Source organism: Nelusetta ayraudi, unplaced genomic scaffold, assembly GCF_046127955.1.
Source record: "Nelusetta ayraudi isolate G7.1 ecotype Tasmania unplaced genomic scaffold, CSIRO-AGI_Nayr_v1 ptg000190l, whole genome shotgun sequence".
Lineage (NCBI taxonomy): Eukaryota > Metazoa > Chordata > Actinopteri > Tetraodontiformes > Monacanthidae > Nelusetta > Nelusetta ayraudi.
The window spans coordinates 773,935-794,848 of NW_027466239.1; the positions used below are offsets into that span (position 1 = coordinate 773,935).

Consider the following 20,914-nt stretch of genomic DNA (forward strand, 5'->3'; position numbering starts at 1 on the left):
TTCTCTCGCTCTGCAAACGTGGAGCCAGTTGACGCAGCAGTCCATCAAACTGTCCCACTGACATTCTAAAGTAGAGGCCAACTTTCTAAAAATCTTCCAAAAAAGAATTCTATTCTTTTTCTTTTTCAGTCCAACCATCAGCAGGACGTCATCGGGTGAGGATGTAGTCGACTCCATTGTTTCTGAAGGAAGGAGCCACAAACTTCATTCGCTCAGCATATTCTCTACACATATTGTTCCTCACGCTAGGCGTGTACAGGAAACATTTGCTGACGAAAAATTTTGCATTTTTGCGTCACTTATTGACGTCGCGTCGCCTGTTGCCCGGTGTGTGAGGACCTTCCGACGTCACTTTGCATTTTGTCTTCTGGTACCGAGGATTGCTTGTGTTGCGTTTTTTTTTTTGAGTCATAATTGTGCATCTAACATAAAATATAAAGATATTGTCAATTTAGTGTAATGTGGCTCATACCATGACATCCGTGTGTCTAATTTACTCATTAAAAAAAAACAAAAAAAAAAACAGTTGTCCCACTTTCTGTGGCTGACGCGTTTCCCTTTATTTAAAACCTTTCAATATGTTGCAAATGGTTTACTACAAAACCTGCAACCTAAAAGAAAATGTGCAATTTGAATTTTAAAATGCACATTTCAAATGCTGTCTTTGGCAAGCACGACTGTTTTACTGGTTATATGACTGAGGAGACACTGCTGGTGAGCAGTGTGGAATAACAGCAGGTCCAGTTTTAAACTTAGAGCTCAGCTGACTTACACAGTTACACATTGTCATCAATACTGTCTCACTCAGCAACCACTGCAGCATCATGCAGCAGCAACACACAGCTCAAAGGGCTTTGAGTTGTCGTGTGTGTGTGTGTGTGTGTGTGTGTGTGTGTGTGTGTGTGTGTGTGTGTGTGTATCATGTTAACCAAATAAAAACCTTAATCTCAAACAAATAATCCTGTTAGCCAAGCTTCTTCATGCATGCTATGTAGATGAGGTAGCTAACATACCATTAGCTGCAGGCGGTTTACTGTACTGTTATTTTCAGAGTGCTGCTCTGCTGATAACCCACATGGTTATTTTCACTGACAAGCTCAACACGTAACCCTTCAGGACTTCTGCCAGTGGTCTGGCTCCATGTGATGGAGTCAGTTCAACACTGTTGGCTGCAGTGTCGTCCCATAGAGATCTCCAGTGGAAATGTTTAGCAGCTGCTGTGTAAATGAAAACAGTACATTCCAGTGTTATGAGACATTTGGTTGACAGTGAAGGATTCTGTGGGAACACTGAAATGATCAGTTTCAGTGCCACATCCCAGCGCAGTGTCCAAAGTACGAATAGATGTCAATGCATGCACGCTTTGACACGCGCTAACTGCATCGATGACCATTGCTGCTGCTTCAGCTGAATATTCTTCAGTGTGTGTTTGTGTGTGTGTGCATCTTGTGAAACTTTGAAGTAGTGTTGTAGTCCTGGAGGTGGGTCCTGGTCTCCAGACCACTGTTTAAGGGTCTGGTCTCGGACTCGGGGGCATTTTTACTGGGTCTGGTCTCGGTCTCAGACTGGACGGACTGCGGGGTTTTAGATCCAGACCAGTGGAGACTCAACCAACACTGTAATAACACCATAATAACAGAAAATGACCCAGCTCCTCTGTTGCTGACACCCAGAGTGACTCCCTGCCCTACCTTATTACTAGCTCATTGATTTTTTTTAATTTATGAAGCAAAGTTGTTTTTTTTTTTTTTTAAATGGTTCAAAATAGTTGCAAAGCAGCAAAATGTTGAAGAAAATGCTTCAAAGTCACTTTGCTGCAAAGAGACGTTGCTGCTCCATTTAGAAGCAAACTGGAATTTCAAAAATATGCTGGTCATTTTTTTCTGTTTTGTGGTTATTTTTCTTTGCTATATTCAGTCTCGGTCTGGTCTCCCTCTCAATGCTCTCTGGTCTTGATAAGGTCTTGGTCTGGGTCTCAATGCTCCCTGGTCTTGATAAGGTCTTGGTCTGGGTCTCAATGCTCCCTGGTCTTGATCAGGTCTTGGTCTGGGTCGGTGCTGTCGGGACTACAACACTACTTTGAAGGTCGGCTAAAGAAGCCAAATTTCCATCACGCCACTGCATGTGAGAACTGCACGTGCTTATTCCCCACATTGACACGCCAGCGGACGTGACGTAGGGGGTCACGTGACCAGTTGACTGACCAGTGAAAATGGCGCCTTATGATTGGACGCAGGTTACAAATAATCAGAGAGAAAAACACAACAGCCAATCTTGAAAGCAAACAACATGGAAACGCAGATTTATACCAGGAATTATTAAGGGAAAAGAGGGAGAAGTGCTTCGGGAAGCCGAGGTCAGGCGGGATGAGATTTGACCAGAATTGCAGCTGATGATCTTCACACCATTCAAAGGAAACACCTGCAAATTGCAAATGAGCTTTGTCAACATTTGAGAAATGTGGCTTTTATTTTTGCTAAACTGTCGTGGAAATGCAGCTAGCGAGAGGTTCCTTGAGTTGGTGCCAGTGGTGGACACCACGACAGCTGAGGACACTTTGCTTGCTGTTGGACAGAGTCGGGTGGTGTGGCCTCATGCTGCCAGCCTGGCTACAGATGGCGCTCCGTTCCCCACCATGAGAAATAAAGAAGGCACTTTGGCAAAAATCCAGAGAGAAAGGAGGAGTCAGTGTAGATGTCAGTGTCTTCACACCAGGAGATCAGTTGCAGGTCTTGGATCACGTCCTGGAGGTCCAGACTGCTGACTTCATTTAAGCCAGAGGTCTCCATCATCGTTTAGACTTGACTGCTTTCTTAGTGCCAGTAACAGTAGCGGTCCCCTGCCACACTCCACTGAAGTGAGGTGGTTAATTACAGTGCAGTGAATCCCATGAGGAATTCACACCGTTCATGGAGAAAAAAGGGAAAGCAGGGACGGAATTGAATTCCTGGGAACGGCCCTGGCTTGGTTGGTGGATGTCACGGAACAATAGCCACCAAATAATATAAATGATATAAAATATGATTTGAATAAAATGTAGCAAGGCCTTCAAAAAAAGTCATCACACTTTGTTCAAACTTAGTGAAGATTTGCTGTGGCAAGGATTTAATAATATGTGATTTAATTTTAGGTAAAAATATTTGGTTTTGTGGAGTTGTGTTGATCAAATAATGCCATCAATTTTAACCTGGTATTATTTTCTTTATGTATAATTATGTTGTATGTATAAATTGTACACATTGACAGGACAGGTCATTATTTTCTTAAATACGTATCGTTAGCCGAGTAGCATAATTGCATGAGTCATTTTTGGCCAAATTGTGATATCTGCCTCACTTTACTGATGTGCTTCAATAAAAAAAATAGTTTTCTTGTTTTCCGAAAACATTCAAATATGACTTTAGGCAACTATGCTGTTAGGCTAACGATATGTAACAGCGCCCCCTGTAGTCTGTAGGATGTGGGGAGTCAATTAAGGCTTCAAGAGGAACCCATATGCTGAAATATGTAAACATAGAGTAAAATAATTCCTGTCTATCGTGTGCACTACACAGTTAGTTAATGTGAAAACTGTGAACTTCAACTAATCATTTTTTTTTTTTGTGAAGCACTAAATCACAACAGAAGCACATGAAGAACTTGACCCTGAACAGACAGAGTACTTTATAGAGTACTTCATTATTATTTATTTATGTATTTTTTTTTACAAAATGTAGCCTTTCATCGTGCACTGTTCTGTGTGCGTCTTTCTCTGAAAATATCTCTCTCCTCCAAATGGTGTATCTTCACACCAAGATCCTTTCTAAGAGGATTCTGCTGAGTCATCAACGAGTGGTGGACGAGCTGCCCTGACCCTGTCCAACACAGCTCAGAACATTCTGCTGAAACACATGAATTACAACGAGCCTGTTCCACAGGACTTACTTGGTGGGGAGGGGGGGGGGGGGTTCAGAATGCCAACGCCTAGATTCCCATGACTCCTTTATCACTCTCACAGCAACGTCTCCTTTATTACATGTGTGTGTTCAGAGAGATGCTCGGTGTCTCAGAGTTTCCGTTGTATTAACAGAAGGGAATCTGCGGCATCGCAATCAACAGGACAATGGTGTCTGATGTCTCCACCGCCTACTTTAAATTCGTATGTCGTCTATTGACACGAGTGTGAGTGAACGTCACTTCATGCCTATGTTGGGATTTTATGGCGCCCCCGCAGGAAACAAAGAGGTTATTACTCAGCTGTAGACGCAATAACCCTCCAATCCACCGCGGCATGAACATGAAATGAGTGTTGCACTGACGCTCGCCTCCACCGCAGGGCAGACAAAGCAAAGTCACATCTTGGAAGAAGTCCTCCATCAAGATGAGATTGTTTTTAAAGAAGCCGAGTGTCCATCAGTGTGTTGGCTGATGGAAATAATGACCTGGGAATTCAACCATTTCAGTGCATTTAGTTTGACCAAATTGCTTTCAATCTATAAAATCAATGAGAAGCACTTTAGCAACATGTTGTCTTATGTTCTATTGTTTTTTTTTTCTGTTTGTTTGTTTGCTTTTTGTCTCTTTGTGTCATTGAAACCAGTGAGGCATCAAGGTCTCTTTAAATTTCGGGAACATATCGAATGTATTTTGATCTCGTTCATCCAGGGACAATACTGCTGCTTCTATTCTTCTATTATAAAATGACAGGAATCTACTGTGACTTCCATGTTGGTTGATGTGGATCCTCTCACATGCATTAGCAAAGCATTTTGCCTTTTGAAAAATTGTGGTTCTACACGACCACAGATGCCTGAGCACCATTGCACTTTCATAATCCCCTTGCCTCTCTCATTTTTTGCAGTTTCATCTTGCATCACCACTTATAAGAAAACGCCTCCACCAGTACCACCCCGAACCTCCACCTGCTCCACAGCTTCCAAGCCCTACATCTCCATTACAGCCCAGAGCAGCACAGAGTCTGCACAGGTATCCCACAAGTCGCCATTGTATCCTGCTACAGCATCAGAGTTTCAGCCATTCATATTCATGGGCTTTAAGCCATTGAACAGATTTGGGAATTCTTGTTGAAAATGTTCTGCAGTGTGGTCCTCCTCACTTCTGCCAGTATCTGTCTGTCCAAAGCAGCAGAAAAACCACTGCTACTGTCAAGCTTCTCATGTGTAAGAGGGAAAGTGATGGTTAATAACACTGTTACAGCGTATCCAACAGATGGTCAGAGTCACGCAGCAGCACACAGGGGGTTCCCAGTCTCACAGTAGATAGTGAGTCAATCTCAATGTCAATAACCAGGAGTTCAGTGAACTACAGCAGGGTTACAGAGTTCCGAGGAAAGAACGAGAGGAAAGAGAGAGGGACTTGAGGGCGAGTTGATGCTCACGAGGAAGACAGGACACACCAAGCGGAGAGGAGGTGTGGCTTCAGTTCAGAAGAGGGAGGGGAGATGACGAGGCACATGGAAAATACACAAACAAGCCCCACCCACCAGCCCCGTGTCTGCAGGAGGGGCGGGTCACCACCTAAAACCCTCAGCTGGTCTGCAGCAGTCCGGACTAAACAAACTGATGATGTCTGAAATGGAGGAGGACACTCGCTCCAATATTTCCATGCAACGCAAGTTCAGTGTCACTGTATTTGGACTGTGGTGTACACAACAACATCAACAATCACAATGACAATCATTATCGTGTTCTTGTGTACACAGCAATCCAAATGTAGTATTTTATTTGGAATGAAATGTACCAGCCATTTGCTTCAAGAAGACATGGAATGGTGGGACGTCATGTGACCCAGACCAAGATGGCACCTTAGGGTGTTCCCTTGCTCCAGGCCTTGAAAATCTTATTACCATCGCCAAAGTACATTTTAATTTCCATCTAAACTTCTTGTCAAGGACGCCTAAACAGCAGCGAGGCAGCGTCTGGTAGTTCTTTCTACTCCATCTGGACCAAGGGACCGACCTGGAGGAACATCTGGAGGAGTCGAGGCCATCAGGATCCCCACCACACGGCTACGCTGCCCATCTGAAGGCTGTGAAGACACCAGGGGAGCTGTTGCTCCTGAAAGTCGATGATGTTGATGATGAATCCTGCCCTTTGTCAAGACGACTGACCCATCATTTCAAAAACAAATAGGACAAATTGTTGAAACTATGGAAACTCTTGTTTCTGCAGAAAGTTTGATCTTTAAGAAGATGCTAATTGATTTCACCATAGGCTGACACGTCTGTTGTAAGATTAAGATATTCTGAAGACGCATTTGTTTGTGTATTTATTATTATTTTCATTTTGTTTTGAAATTGTATCTGTTTTTCTTACAACTCAAGTTTTGTATCTCATAGTGTTTCATTTCTGTTGTTTGTATTGAATTGTACTTATATCTTAAGTTAAGAAAATCAATAAAAAGAATACAACCAAAAAAGGGACTATTCATTACTAAAACACTTTCCTTAAAGAAGTTTGATCAATTGTTGTGGTAAATGACTCAGTGAAACACTGTCTGGATGACACAGATTATTCAGTCGTTCTCAGCAGCCTCTTGCAGTGCTTCTCCACGACTTCTCTCTCTTTGAGAGACTCCATGTGTTTTTAAGAATGCAGCTGACAGAGATGCCCTGGTAGCAGCCTCAGTATTGGTGTTGGAACCTTTGAGCCAGAACATCTAGAGAAGCTTAAAATCTTAAGATGGACTAAACAACCAAAAAACAGTCAGAGTGAAAATGAATGATTTTTGACTTTTTTGCTTTGGTCATCAGTGTCTTCTGCAAGTGCTGATTTGGCAGAGACAACGGCTTTACTACAATGACAAAGCAGTGTTCTGATTGTAAATGCATATTGAGGTCCAGGAAGAAGATGACAGAGAAGAATCAGTGGAAGGGTTGGCCACACCCAATTCAAGTCTTTGTTTGTTTTACCTTTGAGCCAGAACATCTGGAGAACATCCAGACCCCAGCCCACACAGTGATTAAAGTTGATAAATAGACAGGCACAATTCAAGAAATTAAAAATATGAAATAAAAAGTACACCCTCAGCTCCAGCGGACCCTCGTGACCCTGAGCTCAGGAAGAAGTGGGTGTTGGAAATGGATGGATGTCAGTTTCTAAACAAGCGTTTATGCCAGTGCCGTCTCAGGCTGCAGGGATGGCGGGAACAGCTCCCACATTCATCCAGTCTTTGCATGCATTCAAACATCCAGTTACGTAAAAGTGCATCATTGAATGTGCTCAGTCGTCCAGTCACAAACATCTGCCTGCCACAACCCCCTCTGGGTATTATTTAGAAGGATGTGCATTGCATCGTTGTACACAAGCTACAGCCTCTGCATGCTAGATTGCTTATGACCATAAATTGTCAGTAGTGAGTGGTGCACAATATGCCATGAACACCTTCACCTGTGCTCAGCAGAAGCTGGATTCACCTGAACGGGTGTTTGTCTGTGCCCATAATTTACGGCATTGTCTGTATACATCATCATCATCATCATCTTCATCATCATCTTTTAATTCATCATTTATAAAATGTCCAAGATATTTAGTTCTTCTAAGTCCCTCAGGAATAATTGCCGGACAGTTTGAACTCATATCAAACTCTTGGTGGCGCTGTACTGTATGTCATGCCCTCATCCATATTCTGTGTAGATATTGCTGATAGTTGCTGTAGTCCATCACCACTTGAGGTAACAATGACTAGATCATCTGCATACATTAGATGGTTTACCAGCACTTCACCAATCATACACCCAGAAGTACAGGTTCTCGACTGCATGGACGATTCATCCTCATACAGATGAATAGAACTGTGACGTTTCCTCCCTGCGTAACGCCATTGCTATATAACGAGCTTCTTCTGGTGAGCACACCAGTCGAGCAGAACCCTCAAAATGTACCCAGAGACAACTTCCTGTGATTCACTCTATCAAAGACTTTAGAACAGGGGTCACCAACTTTTCCCGAGTCATATGAAGGGCAACCACTTCACTGCACTCTCCTGAAATAACACATTATCTCAGTTAGCCTTTAGTTATATATAATCAATAATAATAATATTGATTTATGTGTAGGCAATAATCACGTTAATGAGTTCCCAACAATTATCACCAATGTCTTTTAGACCTGCAGGGGGCGACTCATGTGGTCCCCTGGGGGGCGACGTGGTGACCGTCTTGGTGACCCCTGACTGTAGAAGCATCAGTAAATCTCATAAGAACAGATACATTTTTGGTCCAGTGCAGGTTCACTATTTCTTGGAGTGCACATATTCGCATGTCTGTCCCATGCTTTGGTTTGAAGCCAAACTAATTGCTGCAGGAGGTGATCCCCACTTACTCCAGCCAGCAGTATTCCCTCCACAACATTTGATAGTATGTTGGTGAGCGCTGTAGATCTTGCTCACCTCATAGGAGGAAAAACCACCCAGACCACCATAGAACCACCTAGAACCACCCTCAGACCACCAAGAACAGGGTGGGCCAACTTTTTTGACTGGTGGGGCCACTGTGGGTTGTAAAGTGTGCCAGAAGGGGGTAGCGGAGCAGCAGCAGATGAAGCAAAGCAAAGTTGCAACCAAATGAGTGTCTTTGAAGCTCCACCAGGGTCTTAGAACCTCCTAGAACCATCCAGAACCACCAGGGTCTTTATTGAAATGACTCTAAAAAACACTGCAAACATGGAGGAGATACAGATATTTTATGGCTTACTGACTATTAATATACTGCTGTTGCCTGATGAATGCAGGATTGGCCATCCTACCTGGATGGGCAGCAGAAACGCAGCCCTCCCTGTCTAAAAAAAAAAAATCGTTTTAACAATTACATAATGAACTGAGAGGGGGCAAAGGTCAACAACAAATTCAAGTGCTGGAGCCGAGAAGCAGGGAAGGTTGGAATGTGGGCCTACAGGACAGTAAACTGGGATGAAGAGGCAGCTATGCTGTCACACACCTGTGATGCTGCCCTGCACAGCTATCGTTTCCCCACTGATGAATTATTATTTTACTTTCACAAACCCCTGTTATACGACTCTACCTCATTACTGCTTTATTCGTGTTGTTTATTTTCACAATAACAATGGCAATCAGGGTTTGAACCAATCATGGGGCAACAAGGGGACCATAATCTGTTAGCATTTTAACCATCGTGCAGATAGGAATGCTCACTATAACTCTGTCTTCCCTATTTTCCAATACTGTGTAGGATGCATACATGGAAGAAGAGGGACCCAGAGGGGACATGACCATTCAGTCTGGCCTCAGTAACTCAACAGAGAGTATTGACAGCATGAAGGCCTTGACGGCTGCCATTGAGGCTGCCAATGCACAAGTGAGTGAAGGTTATCACTCATTTCATGTTGTCGTCATGTCAATGTTTTTCCCATTTATTTTACCCTGAAGATTGTATTTACAGTGGACTTCATTTCTGTCACAGGTCCATGGACCAGCCAGTCAGCATGTCAACAACAGCACAGTCAGCACCCCCATCCCAGTCTTAACCAGGAGGCCAGTAGTTGAAGACCACCGCGATGACTATAGAAAAGAAGCTCTCAGGAAGGGCAAATGTCTCTCTATAGGCATCCAGGTATTTCTGAAGGGGCTGCACACAACCAAAGACACAATTGCCTTCACTTCAAGTCACTATTTTTTTGTTCATTGGAATTTGAATGACTGTCCAACATCGGTGGCTGTAAAGATTTTGAGCATTTTTGGACGTCTGTCTAAATATCACCTCATTAAACTGAGTGTTTTAATATCAGGTCCTATGTTCTCCTCCAGGTGGATGGACCAGAGGAGATTCCAGATCCAGAAGACCCGTCAAAGTTCACCTCTGTTGGTGTTCAAGTGGAAGACAACAAAGGGTGAGAGACACTGCAAAGAAAACGAGTGAACACCAACATGAAAAATAAAAGCAGAAAGTCCCCAACTCAGCTCAACTCAGCAATCACTAGTGAATATTGACAGTGAGAGTCAATCATGTTCAGAATCACAGAGGTAGACGAACACAGAAAAGTCACTTTCCCCCTGTAGCTCTTGAACTTAAAGGGTACAAAGTGAACCGTGTTTCCACTTGTGGCATAGTTGTGGTGTAGTTGCACAGTTGTTGGTTTTTTTTGATAGACATGATCCACTTTAAGCCATTCAATGTGAAGAAAAGATTCAGGCAGGAAATGTGTCCTTAATGAAAGTTTAATCACACAAGTTTATGTTGATTTTTCTTTTGTGTGTAAATATATATGTATTTTATTTTTTTTCGCTTAACCATATATGCCGATGAAATGGGCTCTTTGACAGGGGCTGGTGGTATGGTCGGGACCCAGGATCAAGAGACAACACCAACAATGCTCACTCTGTTAAACACTCTTTAATTCAGCAGAAAGTAAAAAGTCACGTTTAAAGACAGGCGAGGGGTCATTCCATCAAAGTCCCTTAAGAAGTGGAGATTTATTGGACCAGACTCAGATCAGTGGTGGCTTGGGTGTATCCATAGCTGTTGCTATGGTTCCATATGTTAGACAAATCTTCATGGAACGTTCCCCAGGAATCAGGGAGAAATCCACTCTGGAAAGAATGAGCTAGTCTGACACATGAGGCAGTCAGCACCTGGACAAGGGAGGTCATACACAAGGACAACAGAGACAATCTGGCATGGACGAGGGAGTGAGGCAGGGGTTCAATACACAGAGACATAACACAGGTGAAACCAATCAGGACAAGGAGAAAAATCACATGACCAGGAAAACTTGGGAAGTCAAAATAATGGTGGCAACACAAGAGACAACAAAAACAACAAAAATGAATAAAATATAGATGGTTTTAACGAAAGTGCAGGGATGACTTATGGTGGTCTCCGTCTACTAACGTGTAGAAAGAGTTTAAGAAAGAGTTCATGTGAACTGAGGTTTTTATCTACCAGTATTTATGATATATTTTCCTCTTCTTTCATCAGGTATCGCCGATTTCAGCGTTCCAATAGTGTGACAACTGCCGTGCAGGTAATTTGATATACTTCTGCAATGGTGTGTGTGTGTGTGTGTGTGTGTGTGTGTGTGCGCGCGCGCGTGTGTGTGTGTGTTCCAATATTCAATGGAAATTCAGTTTATTCATTTACCAGTTGGTCGTATCTTTCTTCATATTTTCTTCAGTTTTGGTATTTCTCTGCTTCCAGGACTTTGTACACATTCTCTCTCCCTGTCTGTGTCTAACTTGCTCTCTGTGCACTCGATGTGGCTTCATCAGATATATTTCATGTATTAATTTGGAAGATTGCTTAAGCAGTGAAGTGCTTAACTCTGTTAGAAATATAACAGAGTGCTGCAGGTCTGTTTTTCAATAACGGACCTGCAGCACTCAAAGAGAAATCAAACAAGTTGTTTGTTACTCAGACTGTTATTCATTTGATCCATTCAAAGGCGGATCTGGACATGCCCGACCTCCTGGACATGGCTCTAGACTCCCCTGACACTGACATGGAAGTCTTGTCGTCTGGCGCCATCTCTCGTCAATACTCTCGGGATGCCACCGCCTCCACAGTTAGCATCCAGGGCTCAGGGAACCACTACCACGCCTGTGCCTCCGATGAATATGAGGACGTGGGCTTTGACCCATCCATCCTTCCACCTCCAGACCCCTGGATAGATAGTGTAACAGATGAACAACTTGATATCAACTTCAACAATTCCACTCTTCTGGAGGTACGTGTGATTGTTTACATGACAGCAAGAGCATCCGTTGGCATTTATTTATTTCAAGTACACGTGTGAAGAAAGCTAGTCACAGTTCCGTGTGAAGCTCCAAGTCAACCGTGGCAAAAGCCAGGAAGTTGATTGACATGCAGAGTAAGAAGGTGGACGTCAATCTGGTTCAATCTGTTTGGACATTGTTTGGAAAGGTAGAGAAATGTCTTAAGAGAGTTGGTCTGTCAGGTGGAGTGATGAGTCTGAAGTAAAAAAAAAATAAAAAAAATGAAAGGTGTGATGTTCGTTATTGTCAGTGTTAATAACAGAACAGAATGCACAGGTTGGATGTGAGTTAGAGGAGAAACAGAGGGAAGTAGATGCAGTGTTTCCCCTAAAGAGAGAGAGTGGTGGGGATTGGTGCAGACCTACATGGACATGGTGGTGCAGGCAAACACAGTGATGAACAAATGATGAGCAGGCTTACTTTGTTATTGGCTCGACTTTGGAAAAAGGACGGAAATGGAGGCAGTAGACCAGAATTCCAACTTATGCGCTTCACCTCATTCAATACCTACAAGTCACAATTATAATTTTAGAAATATCGCTTTTATTTTAACAAAAAACTGTCATGGAAACGCAGCAAGGGAATTAGAAATAGAAAAATATTAGGTAATATGACTAAGACAATATGAAAGGTGGTAGTTGAGTTTTTTTTTACTGAAGTAATCTAACAAGATCTGTGAGAGTGTGAAACTGCCTGAGGAGTGGAGAGTGAGCCAGTTTTAAAGAGCAAAAAGGAAAAATGCAGTGTTGTAACCCAACTACAGAGGAGCTCAGTTGATGAGCCACACAGTGAGGCTATAGAAAGGAGTTGTGGAAGCGAAGGTCACAGTCAGCTAGAGCATCTGTGGGCAAATCCAGCATGTATTCCTCACAGCAGACGCTGTGAGATGCTGAATGGATTAAGATGTTTGCAGATGACTTTGTGATCTGCAGTGAGAGCAGGGAGCAGACACAGGGAAACAGAGGGAGAGGATCTCCTGTGCTTGGGGGGTCAACAGTCCAGGGCAATGGGGGGGTGTTTGGTAAGGAGGGAAGCCAACCAGAAGATTGGATTTGGTGGAGAAAAGTGTCAGGTGTGCTGTCTAATGAAATAATACCTGCAAGAATGAAAGTAAAGGTACATACATGTGTATCAATACCTTTGTTTTTTCCACAATTTAACTCAAAATAATGATTTTCATATATTCTCTTACATTTGACTTGAAATTGACATTTGTGCGCGCAGATTGCATTGCCAATGTGTCTCAATGTGCTGAAATCTGTGGTGCAGGCTGTGCAGCGGTCAGTGTGTCAAAGGGACGGACGCTGGTTTCTGAAGCTGCTGCAGGCAGAGACCGACCGCATGGAGGGCTGGTGCCGACAGATGCAGCTGGAGCAGCAGGAGAACGCCCTGGCTGAAGATAGTATGTGTGTGTGTGTGTGTGTGTGTGTGTGTGTGTGTATGAAAGACAGAGATGCCATACCGTCATACATTCTGTTTTGGTCTTGATTTTTCATTGAATACAGTGACTTGCAGTTAGGTCTGCAGACTCCCAGGTGGATTCAAATCAGTTCAGTTTTCATTTCCATTTCATTTCATTTATTTCTTCAAACAGGTTTAAAGAAAAACAGAAAATACAAATAAACATGTAATCATGCTTATGCAAGAAAATCAACAACAAAAAGAAATGTGAAAAGAGAACCACTCTACAACAACACAAGCTACCGCTCCATGTTGGAAGGGGTGGAGGATGAAGTTTTTGAATAGTGATCAATCAAAGCAAACACAAGGCTAAAAACAAAAGAAGAGAAAGAATGACGACTCAAACAGGCACAATTGTGGTCGAATGTGTGACAACAGATTGAGTCAATTGTCTATTAAGTTAATGAAGGCTGAGTGATAGTGCTCTTATAAATAAAATAAAAATATAAATAAAAGTAGTAGTAGTAGTAGTAGTATTACGTGTCGCTTCCTCAATAAATAAAATGTCTACCGTGAGCTGCTTTCCTCCAGAACTGCTGTAAATCAGGTTGCGTGACTGCGGCTACAATGTGCTTCCTACACATGAGGAATCTCTCTGGGCCTCTGGGAACAGTGCCCAAACTCCACCTACTGGCCTTCTGCTCCCTCACTCCCTGATTGGTTAGCCTTAGGTTAAAGGGGGGTTATGGATGTGGTTCGGGGTTCATAGCACGCAGGACACTGAGCCAATCAAGCCAATCAGGGATCCAGGGAGGCGGGTTGGATTGGTTGAATTGTTTTTAACACAATCGTTTTGCGTATGGTGATGTGTGTCATGATAATAGAAAATTGTGATTGTGGTGTCCGTATCACCCTGCCCTCAATTAATTGTGACAAAATTGTAGTTTTAAACTCAGCATGAAATGGTTGATGACCGTCTGTATTTGAGAGCATTGGATTTCTGCCTCGATAAAACAGCTTTGTCGTGATTAAATAGCAAAGCAACTGTTCATGTAACATTATAACAATGTTCTCTTGGGAGGTGACAAATTAAAAGTATGTGCAGTGTGCACCCCTGGAGGACAAACGACCGACCGTGCACCTCCATCTCTGTGTTTTCAGTCCTTGGGAAAGTCAGGAGCGCGATAGGCAGCGCCCAGCTTCTGATGTCGCAGAAGTTCCTGCAGTTTCGGGAGCTGTGTGAAGAGAACCTGGTGAGTGTGCTTCAGTCAGATGGAGACATCATAGCATCCACTTTCCATAATGTTCATAGCTTTTACAAAATGCGCTAGATTGAACCCAAGAAAATGTGAGCGCAAACCTCGGACGTTACTTCCCTCTAGCCAACACTGCCTTGCTAACACATCACTTCCACTGCATTGTATGGAGGCTTTTACCATTTGTTTGTAAAGTCATGAAGCTCTGATTCCAGTTATATAATTATGAATATTATAAAAAATACACTACAAAGAGCTCAGACAGCAATGTGAATGTCAATCCAAGTCTGACGATTTGTCTTCAATAATTATTGATGCTTATGGCAACCAGAGCTGAGAGGCCATACAGAATAAATTGGTACTTTCACAGTTTTTCCGATCACATGGAAAGTATTTGGTGACATTATTTGGAATAAACGATGTTGCTTTGTCAGCATCTCGGTTTGTCTCGCCGTTTCTTCACGATTCTCAGTCTCAAACTTCACTCGGTCCTAACTTGACAGAATCCCAATGCCCACCCTCGCCCCGTGGCCTCCGACCTCGCTGGTTTCTGGGACATGCTTCAGCTCTCCATCGAGAACATCAGCCTCAAGTTTGACGAGCTCCACCAGCTCCGAGCAAACAACTGGAGACCTCTGGATCCCCCTGAGAGGAAGGTCAGCACTCAAGTTCTCAGCATGCTGCCACCTACAGAGTGTTTGTGCGGCTTCAGTGCCCATTCATGAATGGTCCAAATGAATTTCAGTTCTTTAAAATGATGTAGAAAGAAGTGAATGAGTTGTAAATCAACCTTTGCGTTGTCATTTAGTTGCAAATAATAAACCTCAGTTTCGGTGGAGACACTCCAGGTAAAGATGCACATCACATATCTGCAATGGAAGCATATATATTCAGTATAGTTGCTTTGATTTGATATGACAGGACATCATGCTATTGGAAGCTGATGCTGGCCGAGTGCAGAGGTAAAATATGCATTTAGAAAATATTCGAAACAGATCAGAAAAATATGGCAGGTTAATTGAATCTGGATTAGCAGTTTATTAACATCAGCGCGACTGTTCTGTCTTAACTGAAAAGAAGATCAGCGTCACTGCGCTCCCCATGTTTAGATGGGCAGCTTCAGGAAAGACACACTGTGGCGCCACCATCACAACACATGATTTTCTGTTGTTGTTCATGATAATCACTATGTCCAAACACAGACATGGTGTCATCAATGAACTGTGTGTCTTGTACCAGCGAGTGGCCTCACTGCAAGTATAACACTGATCACACAGCCTGCTGTCGCTGAGACACTGGTCTTCCTTTACTGGTCTGCACTGGTCCTTGTTAAAAGGTCTACACAGGTCTTTGTTGTTCTGGTCTGCACTGGTCTTTATTCACTTACTGGTCTACACTGGTCTTTGTTTAATGGTCTACACTGGTCTTAGTTACTGGTCTACACTGGTCTTAGTTTAATGGTCTGCACTGGTCTTTATTCACTTACTGGTCTACACTGGTCTTTGTTCACTGGTCTACACTGGTGTTAGTTTACTGGTCTACACTGGTCTTTATTCACTTACTCGTCTACACTGGTCTTTGATCACTGGTCTACACTGGTCTTAGTTACTGGTCTACACTGGTCTTTATTCACTTACTGGTCTACACTGGTCTTTGATCACTGGTCTACACTGGTCTTAGTTACTGGTCTACACTGGTCTTTGATCACTGGTCTACACTGGTCTTAGTTACTGGTCTACACTGGTCTTTATTCACTTACTGGTCTACACTGGTCTTTGTTCACTGGTCTACACTGGTCTTAGTTACTGGTCTACACTGGTCTTTTTTCACTTACTCATCTACACTGGTCCTTGTTCACTGGTCTGCACTGGTCTTTTTTTGTTTGATGGTCTGCACTGATCTCTGTTGCTCTGTGGGTCATGGAACTTAATACAAATACCAGGACTCAGTAGCTGAGGACGTGGATAAACTAAAGATCCTGCAAGTGGAGCAAGAAAAAGACAGGTGGTAGACGGGGCAGGAGGGCGAGAAAGAGAGAGAGAGAGAGAGAGAGAGAGAGATCTGAACTGAGCTGTGACTGAGCTAAACAGCTGAAAAATAGTGTCATGAGGAGCGGAGAGTGTAGTTCACCTCCTGTAAACTACACTTCTGGTAGCCCACATATAACTGGGTATCATCTGCATAACGGTTAATACTGAAGTGTTCTATTAAATGTTTCCAAGTGGTAACATGTAAATGTCCGTGTGGGGAAGATTTTATGAAAACGTAAGCCCATAATAATGTCTCTATATTCTATCCAAACACTTTTCTCAAACTGTTTCATACTCCAGCTGCTTTGCTTCTCCATCCACCTCGCTTGCTGTTCTTCTGGAACGCCTCTGTGGTTTTCTTATGTGTGTCCTAGCGGGCACCAAACAGTTGTGTCTGTCCTAGCAGACATCCCATGGCGTTAAACTGGCGTCTGGCTGACTAGTCAACACGTCTCACTGTGGTTTTTCAGATGTCTTCCATGCAGTGTGTCTTTGACTGTACCTACTAAGTCTGCCGCTCATTCACTCTGCTGGTCTGTCTCTTTCTTGTGCTTTTTTTGTGTTGACAGTGAAGGTGCTTGCAAAACTGCCATCCATCAGTCAGCATCACAGCAGCGCCGCCACCACCACCACCACCAGCACTGGGCCTTGACACGCTCGGCCCTCCATGGACCCATCATCTCTGTCCGTCCATACACATCTCCATTCATGTCTTCTTCTTGTCCTTCCTCTACCCCCTTCCATTCCTGCAAAGCTACACATCCATCACATTGTTTCTGTCGCTGACGGCTTCTGCAGTTCGTTTGTATTCACCAGTGTTACTGATCATCCTTCTGCTACCACGCCCAGTTGGCATGGACTCCAACCAGTTTTTAAAAGAGATTTTAAATGATAGGAAAATGAAGGAGGTGTGTAGTGTTGCCAACTTTCATTGAAAAAAATAAAGGAGGCCTCCCTCCCTCCTGCAGTGCTCGGGGCCATCATGACCATCACAGCTCAGTGGCTCCCTGTAGTGCTCAATCAGAACTTTAAATTGGGCTTCAAAAAACCATATGGTACACATGGTTTGAACTGCTCTGTTAGCAATAGACATTACAGACATAACTCGTATTGAGATCTTTTAATTGAACATATTTGTACACAACAGTCAGTAAAGTGCAGGATGGATGGATTTGACAAAAGAAGCAGCGATCCTCATTCATAGCTTACTCTACGCAAGCTAGCATCCAGTGCGCAGTTGTTGCGAATGGCTTGCCCGATGGTTTTACCTGCAGCTACGTAGATGACAGTTTTGAACGCAAACTCTATGGAAACAAACGTGATTTTGCATCCAGGATAAATTGACGTTGAAGACAACTGAGAAATACGGGACAAAGCCGGTTCAGTATCCGTTCAAGACGGAACCATTTCACTGTCAAATACTGGACAGTTGGCAACTCTCGTGGGTCTGACAGAACATCAAGTGTTCTTTATTGTTGTGCTATATTTTGGATTCCATTTTTAATGTGATGATAATAGTCTTGTTTCTTTCATTTGCTTTTTAATGAACTGATTATCAGGAAATGTATCGTGGCATGAGTCGGACGTGTCAGGATAATGTAACATTATTATGTGTTGCATGTTTACAACAGGTACTATGTCATGTGTTGAATGATGGCACAGAAAAAAAAGAATATTTATGAATGAAGAAGCTGTGCTGTTTGTTAATCACCTTAAAATATCCCAAGAAAGACACGAGCTGCTCGACTCCCAGCACGGCCACAAACATGTCTGTCTCTTTCCTTGAACCCCCCCCAACCCTCACAACCAGGAGAGGCGGTTGCCACCCCCAGTGCCAAAAAAGCCACCCAAAGGCCCCCATCAGCACCCTCCGCTGGCCAGGGACCGCTCGCTGGAGAGCTCGGAGAAGCAGCGGCAGGAGGCCAGGAAGCGGCTGATGGCGGCCAAGAGAGCCGCGTCGGTCCGACAGAACTCGGCCACAGAGAGCGCAGACAGCATCGAGATCTACATACCTGAGGCGCAGACAAGGCTATGAATACACACACACACACACACACACACACACACACACACACACCATATTCAAAGGCCCACAGCTAGATTCATAATCTTTGGTTGCAAACAGAAAATGGTTTTGAGCAGATTCCAGCAGATTGCTTCAGTAGTGTTCAGAGATCATCTGTAGTCTCATCAGTGTCCATCCAAACTGTTGTGAAAACATGGTATCCATGCCAAGGCTAGTCTGATTGTACAACAACATCTGGTCGTGTTACAATCTGATTAGTCACACACTAAAGAACAAACAAATTGTGGCACTTTGACTTCAGAATTGGCGTGTTGGTTCTTACACACTTTGGTACCAGTAGATTTGTTCTGATTTCACTTTTTTTTTTCCTTAAAAGTGCAATTTTGTTGTATTTGATAGTCTTGGAAATTTTTTTCAAATATTTGGAGAAGTCAAAGGACTTGTTTTGCCATCCGCTGGAGCTGTTGTTCACCCTCAGCACAGAAAACCCGGCAGCTTGATAGGAGCCTCCTTCTCACTCTGCCTTTCACTCTTTCCAACACAAGTCACCGCTAAGGCTCCTCATGGAAACTTTACATTGACCCCGCACATGCAAAATGGTTTGGGATCTTTTTTCAACAAACATATTCTAATTTCCATGCTCCAAAATTCCAACTAAACCCAACATGGGCCACTAAACCCAAGCAGCAAAAGAGGCGCGAACGTCCCTGTGGATATGAAGTGAAGCTAATGTGAAGACTGAAACCAAACACAGCTGCACAACATCTGGGTTTTATGCGGCAAAACATGTTTGTTTTTTTTCAGTGAGTTTCCAACGGAAGTAAAGTTGTTTTCACAGAAATGCTGAAAAATTCAAATTTTTTTCCATGCAACTTATTTTTGTACGATATTGTATTTTGAGAAAATGTCCTCTTGTTTGATTTTAATGTCGGCAGTTTCCGACAGACTGCCTGTCACTACTAAATTAATTCTGTTGATGTCAACTGAATGGTCATAAGCGCTCATTAGATATAATAATTAATTATTGATAACTGTGAATGTAAAAAGAAACATACTAATGTGATTTCACATATCCTGGTTCCACATAGTTCTGTTTTCTGATTCATCCTGGTTTGGCTTTTAGCAAGGCAAGATTTGTTGATCCACTATTACACAGTCAAGTCAAAAGTAATTGCTTTTGCAACATTAAAATCGTAACATTTTGCACATAAACTCATGAACACAAGTATGTCAGGGTTTGTTTTTTGTTCGATTTTTTTCTTGCAATCTCAAGGTCATTAGAACAAAATCTGTCTTTCCTCTTTGTTTGGTCTTTGGTCTTTGTTTTATCACCTGAGCTTGAATACGACCGGCTAAATTTCTTTCTTTTTTATTTATTTTTTATTTTTTGGTATTCAGAAACAACCTGCATAAGGAAAATTGTTTCCTCCATAACTTTATCCCACTATCATTTCCAAAGTCCCGCCCAGTCTGAACAGCCATATGTCCTTTGTTAAGAATTTGTTGAGGGGAAACTTCAGCTTCATGAGGGACTGGATCCCACCTCCAGTGTTGTTCTTTGTTTTGTTCACTTTTCTGCCGAACAGAAGAACCATGGAGAAGTTCTACTGGTGATCGACTCACCACTAGAACTTCAAGGAAGCATCCAATGTGGTGATGATGCCAGGAGCAGAACATTTCCAATCCATTTGGAGCTGCCGTGCTGCTGGTTTCTCCTCCGACCTTTGACCTTGTCACTGGAGCGCTGCTGAAGTCAGAACATCTGGATCGTTCCATCCAGGTTTGGAATGCAAAGCTTTACAGACGGTACCTGGCTTCAGCTCTGACAGAACCCTGATTGCACACACACACACACACACACACACACACACACACACACACACACACTCACACAAGCTTTCCTGGAGCCACTTTGTTGACTTGTGATGCGACGTGTGTGAACATTATTGTGCTGATCAACAATATTTAACTGCCATGAAATGTTCTGCAGCAGCACTGTGGACATCCAGAACAGAGAGTTTGAATGAAACTGTTCCCTGATGATGATGATGATGATGATGATGAGGATGATGATGATGATGATGAAGACTATCATGTTCTGTTCATGAAATTATTGCATTTTTATTTTTCTCCTTTTCTAAAACTTTGTGTGTGTGTGTGTGTGCGCGCGCGTGTGCGTGTGTGTGTGTGTGTGTGTGTGTGTTGGGGGGTTGTACAGAAGCTGATTACCTATGTGTTGACACGATGATAACAGTAAGCCATATTTAATGTGAACTATGTTTCTTATCAAGGGGAAAGGGCCATACAGATGCTGACAGGGTTTATTTATTTATTTATTTATTTATTTATTTATTTATTTCTCGATGTATTCATCGATTCTGATCCCGAGTGTTCCAGTAGCAAGCTCACTGTCGGGGAGTTTGGAGCAACAGTGAAGCAGACGCAACGCGACACAGTGTGAACGCCAATGTGAA

At 43.0% G+C, this 20,914-nt stretch overlaps 2 protein-coding genes across 4 annotated transcripts in view; one reads left to right on the forward strand and one right to left on the reverse strand.

Annotated features, from left to right (window-relative positions):
- The window catches only part of LOC142881311 (disks large-associated protein 1-like), a 36,901-nt gene extending 17,774 nt beyond the window's left edge, over positions 1-19,127 (forward strand). For all 3 annotated transcript variants that reach the window (XM_076015507.1, XM_076015508.1, XM_076015509.1), the window contains exons 6-15: positions 4,841-4,965; positions 9,188-9,313; positions 9,419-9,568; positions 9,763-9,845; positions 10,934-10,979; positions 11,397-11,678; positions 12,997-13,129; positions 14,290-14,381; positions 14,888-15,040; positions 18,225-19,127. In XM_076015507.1, coding sequence (XP_075871622.1) covers positions 4,841-4,965; positions 9,188-9,313; positions 9,419-9,568; positions 9,763-9,845; positions 10,934-10,979; positions 11,397-11,678; positions 12,997-13,129; positions 14,290-14,381; positions 14,888-15,040; positions 18,225-18,449 — 1,415 coding nt within the window. In that variant the 3' untranslated portion in view covers positions 18,450-19,127. The remainder of the gene's footprint in view (positions 1-4,840; positions 4,966-9,187; positions 9,314-9,418; positions 9,569-9,762; positions 9,846-10,933; positions 10,980-11,396; positions 11,679-12,996; positions 13,130-14,289; positions 14,382-14,887; positions 15,041-18,224) is intronic.
- The window catches only part of LOC142881318 (NACHT, LRR and PYD domains-containing protein 12-like), a 195,500-nt gene that overhangs the window by 56,890 nt on the left and 117,696 nt on the right, over positions 1-20,914 (reverse strand). The gene's annotated exons all lie outside the window — the stretch shown is intronic.